We start from the raw sequence: 13,614 nt of genomic DNA on the forward strand, positions 1-13,614 counted from the left end.
ATGTGGGAGACATATTGTGTATTCTCTCCCGCAGATGGTATTTGTGTCAGCTTGTTTGTAATGCTGGGACTCAGGGCCAAGTGACATGTTTTATAGCCTCCCTTTTTGGACGCTACCACAAATACTTTGACAGCATCTGTTCTGGAAATTTAGGCTGGAGGAAATAACAGATCTGGGTAAAATTCAGATGTGTGAACACAGGTCCAGTGTAATGTGCAAAAACACAACCACATGTTCCGAGTCCTATAAACATTAATAGCATTTTCCCATTCGTTTAGGCCAGATCTTATGTCTTCAAATCAGAGGAAGACAGAGAGGAACTCCATGATTGTTCTGGGGCAAAGCAAAAAGAATGAAAACATCTGGCCTTTCTGAGCATCTGAATCCAATGGACCAAGGTAAAAGAGTTTTCAGGGAGGAAGCTTTTTCCTTCCCCCAGCAGAGAAGTGACGCAAACCCACTCTGTTACCAAGATTTGTTTCCATGGGCGAAGTCTGGGGTAGGGTCTGATTGGTGCAAATAGCCCCTGTAACTAAGCCCAGGCAGCTACGGTCATTTACAAGTGCTGAGGATCTGGCCCATGTGTATTTATTTTAACATGAGGACTAATTTGGGGTAAAACTACCTAGATTTTTCAGGCCAGAAAGGAACATTTTGATCATATTGTCTGCCCTTCTCTACAACTCAGGGCTGAGATCTTCATCCAGCAATTCCTGCATTAAGCTTATTAACATGCCGTTGAACTAGAGCTTATATTTTAGAGCAGCGGTTCTCAACCTTTTTTTCCCCGAGTACCACTCCGGTCAGGTAGAGTCAGGTCAAGTACCACTTCACCTGACTGTACCTGGCCAGAGTACTACTCGGAAAATAAGTGCAGTAAGCACTTTCAATCAATGCCCTCCGCCGCAACTCTACAGCCATTTGACCGTTTTCGGGGGCAGCAAGGGGGCATGATTCAGCCGGGGGGAGGGAAGAACGGCAGTGGCGGCTTTCTCAGCAGGCAGGGGAGCAGCGGTGGCAGGTTTTCTCGGCAGCGGGGAGGGGAATCGGCGGTGAGGGGGGGAAATCGGCGGCGGGCGGGTTTCTCGGCCCTGGGGGGGCGAGGGGGGAATCAGCAGCAGCGTTTGTCGGCGGCTGCGGGGGGGGGGGGGGATCGGCGGCAGCAGGGTTTCTCGGTGGTGGGGCGGGGGGGATTCGGCGGCGGAATCGGCGGCGCGGTTTGCCTCGCGTACCACCGAGCCGGCTTCCGCGTACCACTAGTGGTACGCGTACCACCGGTTGAGAACCCCTGTTTTAGAGTGACATCCAGGTTTGCTTGAAAGATTCAAGTGATGGAGAACCCACCCCATCCCTCCACACTTGAGAGTCTCCCTGGATTCAAATCTGAATAGAAACAGATTCAGCCCAGCCTCTAAGTCTGTGATGGAAAAGCGATCGACTGTGCAAGGGAGAAGAATGCCTCCCTCTCTCATCTTCCCCATGAGTTGCTACATTCCACAGCCTATGTTCTTGTTTCAGAGATGAACAAGCAGGGGTGCTGCTGGACATGAAATTGAAAACCATGAGGATACATTGTGCAGTCTATGCTCAACAGCAGGATCAGCGTCGTGGCAGTGGGGCGGGAGGAGAGGTAAAAGAAAGATTTGCTGAAGGGCAGGGTGCTCAGCTGTACCAGAGTGTACTCTTGACATGAATGAAGTGAACTTAAAACAATACTATGTACCAGGGATATAGTTACGGTCTCAGCAATACAACCAAGCAGGTTTGATACAATTTTATAAACAAGCTGCCTTAAGTTCTCCTGTTTGCGATGTGTTACTGATCACCTGGGGCTTTATTCAGCAGAAGCAGACTACACCCTCCTAGAATACCAGTGCCTTAAGGGAAAACCGAGATGCTGTACTTACAGCAGACACTGCTGGGTGTGGGCTGCAATGCTAGTCACAAGGGGTTTTTACATCTCCACTTGTGGGTATTCCTAATAAGGCTTCACATTTTGAAGTTGTCTTCATCCAACAGTGACTGGCTGGGGAGTTTTACTGACCTCCCATGCAATAGCCAAGTCAATCAAAGCCCCCAGCCAAGATTTTCTAAAGCTGGATTTGTAAGTCCATAGTTAGGTCCCAGTCTTGTGCGGATGACCTCCTTTGCCCCCCTGGAGCTTCACTGACCTCAGCGGGTGTCCATGCAGACAGAGGGTGACAGCCATGTAAATGCCTGATTTTCAAAAGCACTGAGTGAGCTGCCCTCCCACCCACTCAGACAAGCCAGCCCACTTTATTAGGAGCCAAATGCAGGGCCCCCCACTTTTCAAAGTGATGGCCACATTGGGTGAAGGATCCTGGCCTGTTGTTTGGCTGCCTGTCCATCATCAGGTGCAGTAGGATTTAAGAAGCAAAAAAGTCAGATGAATTAAAACCTATGCCTGTGGCTCAAGTGCTGGATTGGGGCTCCCTCTGCTGGAGAAAGTAGAATGATAGGGAGATTGGGGATGAAAAGGGAAGTTTGAAACCTTTATTGCAGGACAAGGTAGTTCTTTTTCCAGCTAAGGTCTATAGCCCTTCACTCTGTTATCTACTATGTAGCTTCAGGGCCATGCCCAGCTGTTTGGAAGCTGCACTGTTGCCACTCATCTTTTGTCCACCCTTCAACAGCTTCAGAGGACACAGACTATGGTTAGAAAGGTCCCACTGAAGCCATGACTACAGCAGCATTTCTGTGCATGCGCTATAAACCCACAATTTTTGCTACAAGCTCAGAGTCCAAGGACTCACCCACATGGGGTGAAAACTAGCTGTTGCCTATTGGGGGAAGGCAATTCTGTCTGCTAAATTAGGATTAGTCAGCAGAGCTGTTTAGCAAACAAAGCCCACACAGAGTCGTTACTACTGACTAAAGCCCCAAGTTCACATCTATCAGGAATCCTAGGACACTCTCAGAAATTAACAGTGCTAGGTGAACTTCAAAAGGTTCAGAGTTTGAATAACTCTCCAAAAGTGTAAGTGAATTTCCTCTGCTCATCCGAGCTCTCAGGAACCTCTTGGTTCTACAAAACTGGGTTAGAACTTTGTGGAGGACAGGATCACTCATGCTATGCCCAGTATTTCTGCCCAAGTGCATTGCCGAAAGTGTAAAGAAAGAAAGCTAGCCTAGCTAGAGCTGGACTCAAGCTGCAAAAGTCAAAGCAGTATCCAGACTTGGAGGATGTTAAATCCAGGCAGTTTATCTGGATTTAGAACCCAGTAATAAAATTCAGATCTGGACCCAAACTTACTCCAAGTTTTCGGCTGGTTTTGGCCCATTTCTAATAAAAACACTTGAGAATATTTTATAAAGAATTTTGTTCTCAGGACAGACAATGACCTGAGGTGAAACAGCTGTTATTTATCATAGCCTCTTTGGACATACAGGCCAAAAATTCCAAGAGTGTATTCTAATTTTGGGGGAGGGACATCTTGAGACACTTTGCTCTTCAAAGGTGCTGAGTACCTTCAGCTCCAAGGGAACTCATATGAAGCTATGGAAGCTCAGTACCTCGGAAAATCGGGCTCATACTGTCTCAGATTGAGCACCCAAAAATGAAAGAACCCAAAAGAAGGTGCTATGATAGATCATTGTTCAGCTGTGCAACAAACTCAGCTGCTGCTTTGGTTTTCAGTTATTCGGTGTACATCCTGCCAGCTTCATCCAGAGCTGGGGAGGTTTATATCATGATTATTCTGTGAATAATCATTGTATCTTCATAAATGCAGTGGACCAAACCCTACATTAATTTACAGTCTCTGTAATCTCACTGACTCCATGAAGACTGCATGGGGTGTGAATCAGTGCAGAATTGGGCCCTACATTTTATAATAAATAATATCATGAACTGGTATTTTTACACTTAAATGAATTATGTATAGTTTTTATACAATGAATTATCACTCTTCTGTTATGCTGTTATATGAAATATATCCCTACATTTTCAGCAATAAATATATTTATACCATGTAACATACTGTATATTTCCCCACCCAGGATGCATTGTAATACAAATGTAAGGAGCTTAATAAAAGCATCACTATTATGGAATACATTTGATCATAGCATTTTTATTTAAAAAAGGTACCTGGGGGCCAGATCCCAGAAAGACCAATGGGAACAGGGTGAAAGTGTTGGAAAGCTGAAAGATATATTTTCTAATTCTGAGTGCCTCATCTGAGATTCCCACTCTGAGACACCTTAGACCTGATTTTCAAAAATATGAAACATCCATAATTCCAAAGGGAGTGATGGATGTTGCTGCACACTTTGGAAAATAAGGTTCAAGAGGTCTTACAGGGGGTAGGTACCCAGAAATGGAGAACGCTCAAAATTAGAAGCTACTTTTGGAAGTTTGGATGTTACTGCTCAGCTATGGAACAGCCTTTTACAGCAAGAGCTGCAACAAGAAGCAATAGTCTAACAGGTTTCTGTTGGCTGATGTCACAGTACCATTTCTGAGTTATGCAAACGAGGTTGATACATTCACATGAATGCCGCTTCCCTTTCTGTACACCCGCCTCCATTCTTTCTGTCCCGCATGAAGCCCAAAAGCCCTGACGAGCAGGCAGTCTGCGCCGGGCACTGCTGCAGACACACACAGAGCGCTCACATCACCCCTCTGCTCATGCAGCTCCACTGCCTCCCCATTCATTTCATGAGCCAACTCAACCTTGTTTTCAAAAGACTCCACACAGTTGCTCCAGCCTCTCTCCCCTGCTATCCCTCTATTTCTACCCCTGCTTCTTGTAACATTGACCAAATTCTACTGGAAATAATATTAAGCTGGAACAATATGGGAGGCTGGGAATGGAATAATAAGTCTCTAATTCCAATACTGAATCAGGTCATGAAGTGGGAAGGCTCAAGGCACTGGGATAGAATGGGGAACTAGTCATCTCCAGGCCAGTGGTTCTCAGACTCCTTGAATCTAAGACCCTTTTATGAAAAGTGTTTTAATAACCCCTTTAAACACCCCCCCCCTCCGTGCCCAAGATGGGACTCAAGTTGCTGACATTTCTGTGGGGAGCTCAGACTACAGCTCATCCCCCACCAGAGATGGACAGGCAGCTGCAAAGCATGTTGGGTCATTGCTTTAGAGCAGCCTACAAAATAACAAGGACTCTATTGGTGCTATAACTTTTTCAGCACAATCCCCTAGTGAAACCGATGGGGGTTTGCTCATAAGTCAATAGTCCGACATACCCCGAGTCACTGGGGAATGAAGCCATAGTGGTTAAGCTCTGGGGATATTTGCCCACAGGAACATAGCTAAGAATGGGAGTCATTTGGAGCATTCTAGCACACGCCAAGAGGTGAGACTATTAAAGCCCTCCTCTGAAGTAGTTTCGATGGACAGAGGGAGAGTCCTCCGAAATGGGGAGGGTTGACTGATATCCAATAAGAGGGAGTAAATTCCAGCAGAGCCAGAAGCCAGCAGCCTTCACCAGGGGCTATGCTGTACTTTAAGAGCTCTTTGTAATTTCCTGTTTCCTTGTGACAAGCCAAAGGGGAATGGTGAAACCACGGGAGGGACAAGCAGCAGCACTCTCAGGCTCAGTGCCTGCTTCCATGATCACCTCACTATGTGGGTGGGGGGAAGTCATTCACACCTCAGTTTCCCTCACAGCTAGGCCAATATACTTACCGGCCTCTCAGGGCTGTTGTGAGGCACAGTCGATGGATGTAAAGCACTTTCAGATCTTTGCTGATCTGTACATGATTCTAATAAAATATCATGGCATCGGAGCAGCTCTCCTTTGTTACATTTGTAACCCCCAGGAGCGGACGCAGATCCCTGGGAAGAAAGGCACATCGCCCCTGGTAGGGAGGGGCAGCCAAGGGCCGTGAGGCAGAGAGGAGAGACACGGGGCTTGGGCGAGGATTGCAGATGCCTGCTCAGGAGGGGGTGGAGTCAAATTATTGACAAGGGAAAGCGCAGGAAGAAGAGAGAGCCTGACCCATAGGGAGCTTGATGCCCTCCCCTGGGAGCACTTGTCAGAGGGGAGAGAAGAGGGAAGCCATTTTGGACTCTGGAGCAGTCTGGAGCCAGTCAGGGCTGGCTGGGGAGAGCTGAGGAGTCCTAGGCCCGCATGCAGACTTCCCTGAGAACCAGCCTCTGGGGATCTGGCAGCAAGATCCCTCAGCTTGGCCCTTTCCCTCTACAAGGTTACTCCCAGTTTGTAAAGCTTTGTTGGGAAAACTTCCCCCGCCCCCCAGCCAGGTGGACTCACCCCCCAGCTCCCCAGGTGAAATCAGTCACCACATGGCCAGCTCTGCTTTGGCTGCTAGTCCAGGGCTGCTGCCTGCTGGGAGTGTGCCTGGGCGCTGGGGTTTAGTCAAGTTTTGTAACCTGCACCCAGAGGCCTGCACCCCTTTGTGGGAAGGGGAAATCCTGGCAAAAGCAGCAGTCTGAGTCCTGCATGAAGAGGATGCCTGCCAGCAGCAACCATCAGCCCCTCTACAGTGACTGAAGAGTCCAGAACCCTCTCAAACTGAGGATCCATTACTGAGTTGTGCATCCCTATCCCTTAGTTACCTGTTCAGGGAAATTGTTTGGGGGACCCCTGACTCCTCAAAGTGGGTGCCCAATTCAGGGGACTATGGCACAGCAGATAGGGTAGTGGCCTGGGAAGACAGGGGTTGCCAGTTTGAATCTCATCATGGCTCGGTCTCGCCAGGTAACTCACCTTCCTTCTCACATGTTGCCACTGCCTCCACCCAACACAATCTCCTTCCAGTGCTGAGAGCAACGGTGCCCAGCCATGGGTGCAGCATTTAGGACAGCAGATTTAGAAGCCAAGGGTTGCCTCTCTGAATCCTGCAGGGGACCCTAGGAGCAGTCTCCCCAGATGACTAGCCTCCCTGCTTGCACATGACTCCTGCCTTGCCAGCTCTGCCAAAACAACCTCCTTTCAGTGCCAAGGGCAGTACGTGCCTGGCGACATAGTGCAGTGGATTGGGAAAGCAGTGGTCACTGGTTCAACTCCACCCAGGGCCCATGGGAGCATTTTTACCAGGAGACTCTAGTCACATGATGCATGTTGCCCCTTTTTCGCCAGCTCCACCCCAAAGCAACTTCCTGCCATTGCAGAGAATAGCAGGGGCCTGGCCATGTGGCACAGCAGTTAGGGCAGCGCCCTGGGAAGCCTGGGATCACTGGTTTCGTATCCTGCGGGAGCACCCGGGGTCTGTACCCCAACTGAGTCTAGTCGCATGTTGTAGGACCTCTCTGGCTCTGAGAGCAGCAGGGCCCTGGCCAAGTGACACAGCAGTTAAGACAGAGGCTTTGGGAAGCCAAGAATTGTCTGTTCAATTCCCATCCAGGCCCCGGGGAGTGGTTGCCCTAGATGTCTCTAGTGGCATGTCACAGGACACCTCTGCCCCACCAGCTCCTCCCAAAACAACCTCCTCCCTGTGCCTAAAGCAGAGATGGCCTGGCCATGTGGTGCAGCAGTTAGGGGAAAAGCCAGGGTAATGGTTTGAATCCCACCAGGGCCCCCAGGAGCAGTCTTCCTAGATGTCTCTAGTTGCAGAACATCACTGGCTTCTCCCAAAAAGAGCAGTGAACAGCGACAGCCTGGGAATGTGGCCGAGTGGAGTACAGCAGCAGGCCGGTAAGCTAGAGTTGCTGGTTTGTATCCCCCTGGCACCTCCGAGAAGCAGTCTCCTCAGACAAATCTAGGCAAATGTTGCAGGATGTCCCTGCCTTACTGGCTCCACCCCCAAACAACCTCCTCCCAGCGCATAGCCGAGCAGGGACCCAGCCATTTGACACACAGGTGAGGAGCATGGTGTGGGAAGGCAGAGCATGCCCCTTTGCATCCCACCAGGGCCCATAGGAGCAGTCCCTTTGGATGACTCTAGTTGCATATCGCAGGATGCCACTGCCTAGGCAGCTCATCCAGAAACAACCCTCTCCCCCAGCCGAGAGCAGCAATGACTGGGCTGTGTGGTGCAGTGTTTTAGAGCACTGGACTGGGAAGCAGAAGGGACCAATATGATCATCTAGTCTGTGCCACAGAGCCTCACCCACCCACTCCTGTAATAGACCCCTGACCTACAACTGAGTTATTGAAGTCCTCATATCATGGTTTAAAGACTTCAAGGTACAGAGAAATCCACCACCAAATGAGCCGTGCCCCATGTTACAGAGGAAGGTGAGAAAACCCCAGAGCCTTTGCCAATCTGCCCTGGGGAAAAATTCCTTCCCGACCCCAAATATGGTGATCAGTTAAACCCTGAGCATGTAGGCAAGACTCACCAACCAGACACCCAAGAAAGAATTCTCTGTAATATCTCAGAACCCACCCATCTAACATCCCTTCACAGGCCATTGGCATATCTACCACCAGTAGGCAAAAATCAGTCAATTGCCAAACTAGGCTGTCCCATCATACCATCCCCTCCATAAATTTATCAAGCTCAGTTTTGAAGCCAGCTAGGTTTTTTGCCCCCACTGCTTCCCTTGGAAGGCTATTCCAGAACTTCACTCCTCTGATGGTTAGAAACCTGTGTCTAATTTTAAGTCTAAACTTCCTGATTGCCAGTTTATATCCGTTTGTTCTTGTGTCCATATTGGCACTAAACTTCCTCTCCCTTCCTGGTATTTATCCCTCTCATGTATTTATAAAGAGCAATAATATCTCCCCTCAGCCTTCTTTTTGTTAGGCTAAACAAGCCAAACTCTTTGAGTCTTCTCTCATAAGGCAGGTTTTCCTTTCCATGGATAATCCTAGTAGCCCTTTTTGAATTCATCTTTCTTAAACATGGGGGACCAGAACTGCACACAGTATTCCAGATGAGGTCTCACCAGCGCCTTGTATAATGGTACTAACACCTCTCTATCTCTACTGGAAATACCTCGTCTGATGCATCCAAGGACTGCATTTGTTTTTTTCATGGCCACATCACATTGGCAGCTCATAGTCATCCTGTGATCAACCAATATGCCCAGGTCCTTCTCCTCTGTCACTTCCAACTGATGCGTCCCCTACTTATAGCAGAAATTCTTGGTATTAGTCCCTAAATGTATGACCTTGCACTTTCCACTCTTACATTTAATCCTATTTCTATTACTCCAGTTTACAAAGTCATCCAGATCTTCCTGTATGATGTCCCGATCCTTCTCTGTGTTGGCAATACCTCCCAACTTTGTGTCATCCGCAAACTTTATTAGCACATTCCCATTTTTTGATCCAAGGTCAGTAATAAAAAGGTTAAATAAGATTGGTCCCAAGACCGATCCCTGAGGAGCTCCACTAGTAACCTGCCTCCAGCCCGACAATTCACCTTTCAGTATGACCCATTGTAGTCTCCCCTTTAACCAGTTCCTTATCCACCTTTCAATTTTCATATTATTTCCCATCTTTTCCAATTTAATTAATAATTCCCCATGTGGAACCGTATCAAATGCCTTACTGAAATCTAGGTAAATTAGATCCACTGCTTCCCTTTGTCTAAAAAATCTCTTATCTTCTCCAAAAAGGAGATCAGGTTGGTCTGGCACGATCTACCTTTTGTAAAGCCATGTTGTATTTTATCCCAATTACCGTTAATCTCGATGTCCTTAACTACTTTCTCTTTCAAACCTTTTTCCTAGATCTTGCATACTACTGAGGTCAAACTAACAGGTCTGTAGTTACCCGGATCACGTTTTTTTCCCTTTCTTAAAAATAGGAACTGTGATAGCAATTCTTCAGTCATACGGTAGAGCCCCGTAGTTTACAGTTTCACTAAAAATTCTTGCTAATGGGCTTGCAATTTCATGTGCTAGTTCCTTTAATATTCTTGGATGGAGATTATCCGGTCCCCTCCAATTTAGTCATGCCTAGATTATCCTTAACCTCCACCCCATCCTCAGTGTTTAGTGGTCCCACTTCTTCTTTCTTTGTTGTCTTCCCGTTTATATGGCTATAGAACCTTTTACTTTTGGTTTTAATTCCCTTTGCAAGGTCCAACTCTACTTGGCTTTTGGCCTTTCTCACTTTATCCCTACATGTTCTGACCTCCAAGAGGTAGCTTTCCTTGCTGATCCCTCCCATCTTCCACTCCTTGTAGGCTTTCTGCTTTCTCTTAATCATCTGTCTGAGATGCTTACTCATCCAGCTTGGTCTAGAACTCTTGCCTCTGAATTTTTTCCCCTTCCTTGGGATGCAGGCTTCAGATAGTTCCTGAAATTTTGACTTGAAGTAATTCCAAGCCTCCTCCACCTTTAGATCCATGAATTCTTCAGTCCAGTCCACTTCTCCAACTAATTCCCTCAGTTTTTTAAAGTTAGCCCTTGTGAAGTCAAAGACCCTAGTCACAGATCTATTTTTGTTTATCCTTCCATTTAGTTTGAACTGAATTAGTCCATTGTCACTCCAACCAAGTTTGTCCCCTACAACCAGCTCTTCTGTGAGGTCCTCACTACTTACCAATACCAAATCTAAAGTGGCATCCCCTCTTGTTGGTTCAGTACCTATTTTGTGGAGGAATCCATCAGCTATCACATCCAGGAAAATCTGGGCCATATTATTAATACTAGCACTTCTCCTCCAGTCTATATCTGGGAAGGTAAAGTCTCCCATAAGCACACAATTCCCAGCATTTCTCTGTCCGGGAGTGGTGTGTTCCTCCCACAGAAGATGCCTACCGTGTGGCTGGGGGAAGATGCTTTGGAGCTTAAGATAATGGCTCTTTGTAATTTTGAGGGGCAACTCACAATTAATGTCACCAAAATGAGTATCCCCCCTACCCCCACCCCGAGAAGAAGCCAGCCCTGATGATTTGGTTTATTTTACACAGAGTGAATTGGACCAGAGAGGAACAGAGCAACACACTGTAATGGTGTCAAAATTGGTCTGAAGTAATTTACAACAAAGCTGATTTTAGCTATTACTACATGGGGATATTCCACCTGATAAAGGGAAAGACACCTGTTACTGAGCTAAAGGTATATTATCCGCAATGGGTTTTAGTGAGTCCCTCTGCCAGTGTAGTGATGTACATAAACACCTATCTGAGTGTAGTTGTACATTGTGCTCCCAAGCCCAGAGACTACAATGTTGGGAACTTGGCGTTAAAAGAAAATTATAAGAGCCAAGTACTGGAGACCGCAAAGGTACACCTTGTGAAAATACATGTAGGCAAACAAAATGTTAACATATCCTGCCTCCATCCCCATTGTGCACCCTTTGTAACACCCCTACTATGAGAATGGCTGCACTGGATGGACATCTAGGTAACACAATGCTAACATACGTGCACATCTCAAGTGAGACATTGGAGGAGATATTTTGGGAGGTACAGGAGCATCAGCAGGAGTAATGAATGCAATTAAAGAAGAAATTTTGACAAATAAGTTAAGTATCCTAGGCAGAAGCCTTGGAGCCCTATCAGATCTCATAGTACACACACATTCAGCCTTGGGATATGGAGAAAAGTTACTTGGAGGTATATTGGTACCCTGGGAAATGAATGGGGGCTAGGCTTCGTGGGGAGGAGGGGAGCTCTGGATGCTGCTTCCAGATGTGCGTTGTGTGACCCCTCTATGAATTCATCTCAATGCCCTTTCCCCATCAGAAGGAGTTTCACCCTCAGCAGAAACTCCCTGAGGGCAGATTGACACATTATGGGAATTTATGGGGGGGCTAGGCTTCAGAGATTACTAGGGGGGCACTGTGTGTCCCATCCAGAAATGGGTCATATGACATTATTCAGGACTTTGTCACCTGTGTGATTTCCAGTCTCCTGTTGGAAACAAGATTAAAAAAACCCAAAACAAAACCAAAAGCACATGCTCCATTAGCTCCTCATTCAATAGCCTTCATTTTTAAACCAATGCTGCTGCATAGACTGTAGCCAGTGTCTCTTTAGGGTAGTATTTGACATCTGCATTATGATGTGTGGAATTATTCAAAGCCAAATTGCTATTCAGGCTGGCAGTGTGGAACCAGTGAAAAGGAGGCTGCATATAATCTCGCCTCTAGCCACAGTTTGCATAGGTTGGAAGGAAAATGAGGTTTGCTTGCAGAGCCACTGCCGCCTTGTTAGCATTCTATGCTCAGAGTTTAATGCTGGAAGAGAGCACCAGATCACCCAGTCTCACCTTCTGTGCATCACAGACCACTCAGCACCACTCAGCCACGCCTCCCCTCCCCCCTCCAAGCCCAACTACCAGAATTAGACCACAGTATTACAGCCATCAGGAGACTAAATTATTGCATGCCACAGGCAGCAAAAAGGAGGGATCGAGCGCTCACAGCCTGATGCCACTGCGATGGCAGGGAATTGATTAAGTGAGCTACTCAGTGAAGCATGCTAAAATAAATAATTTGACACATGGTTATAGCAGAGGATACAACACACGTGCATGCGCTATGGGCTTACTGAGCTGATATGGTGGTATCATTTGTGGCCCTCATTTGAAATCCTCTAAGAGCAGTAACCATTTGGCACAGGGACATGTCCATACCTGTTGCAGCTGAGTGAATAATTTTCACTAAAAAGTTCAGTAGAATTCAAATTGCCTTTATTTTCTGTCCATAAACTGATCAGACAGACTCCTCAGTTTATTTATTCAAAATCTACTCCTGAATTTTTTCACTGAATACGTTTTGCTTTGTACATGTAGTTCATTGTGGGTATTCAAAGCTCATGCACCATTGAGCTTCAGAGCTCGGGACCCTGGGGTCTGTTTCTGTATTGATTGCTTCCCAGCTAATCAACAAAGCATGACTTGTCAATGGTGAAATCCAACATATGGCTGGAAATTAGTTTTCAGCCATGTATGATTGTCTTCCCCTCATGGGGTAGTTGCAGTATTGTATGTTGCCAGAGTTTGTCCTGAAATAGTTCCTTGTATGTCTAATGTGTTACCATCTGCAAAGCAAGTTCAGATGTTAGTTATTAGCTGGTGGGTCCCAAACAGAACTCTACCCACTACCTCCAACTACTCCACTCCTTTCAGAATCCTTAGTAATGTTGCTTCCACATCCCACTCCTCCTAGCTTCTATGGAGCTGTCCCCTCTTGGTAACTCTTTGGCCTGGCCTACACTTGAAAGTTGTACATGTATAACTATGGTTGTTAAGAGTGTGACACATTTATTAACTGATAATTACACCAGTACAACTCCAGGTGTGGATGCAGTTATAACCATCTAAAGGTGTCTTGTACTATTAGAGCTTATTCCCCTTCCCATACAGGAATAAGCATACTTACACCAATAAAACTGTGTCCACATTAGAGAGGTTAACTGTGTTAACTATACTGCTATAGTTAAAGTGGTAGAATTTTTAAGGGTAGACAAGTCCTTCGACTCTCTTTGCTTTCCCCTTATGAAGCTGGTATTGCACACTGCAAAGGGAGCAAAGGCAGGGTTGACCACTTGAGTTGGTTGCACTGGGACAAGTGGAATAACTTATTCCTTTTAAAAGTTGAGCTGTATACACAGAATTTGGCATGTAGCTCCCTGAGGTCAAGGGTGAGGGAACTCCTTGGACGCGCTTCCCACACTGCTTCCACTGAATTATGCTGCCTGATGCCCCTGCCATAACCCTCTTGGCTGCATGCTATGGTCTAGTTCCCTTAAGTGGTTCTTGGCAAA

At 46.7% G+C, this 13,614-nt stretch overlaps 1 protein-coding gene across 2 annotated transcripts in view; it reads left to right on the forward strand.

Moving 5' to 3' along the window:
- Positions 1-13,614, forward strand: part of LOC137146906 (uncharacterized) — a 71,468-nt gene that overhangs the window by 43,493 nt on the left and 14,361 nt on the right. Inside the window, exons 7-8 of one of the 2 annotated variants that reach the window (XM_067538546.1) lie at positions 279-398; positions 1,519-4,091. In XM_067538546.1, coding sequence (XP_067394647.1) covers positions 279-375 — 97 coding nt within the window. In that variant the 3' untranslated portion in view covers positions 376-398; positions 1,519-4,091. Of the gene's footprint in view, positions 1-278; positions 399-1,518; positions 4,092-13,614 lie in introns of those variants that run through there. The other variant, XM_067538556.1, reaches the window with a different exon arrangement.

Source organism: Emydura macquarii, unplaced genomic scaffold (genome assembly GCF_026122565.2).
Source record: "Emydura macquarii macquarii isolate MOO-44397 ecotype Brisbane River unplaced genomic scaffold, CSIRO-AGI_Emac_v2 contig_67, whole genome shotgun sequence".
Taxonomy (NCBI): domain Eukaryota; kingdom Metazoa; phylum Chordata; order Testudines; family Chelidae; genus Emydura; species Emydura macquarii.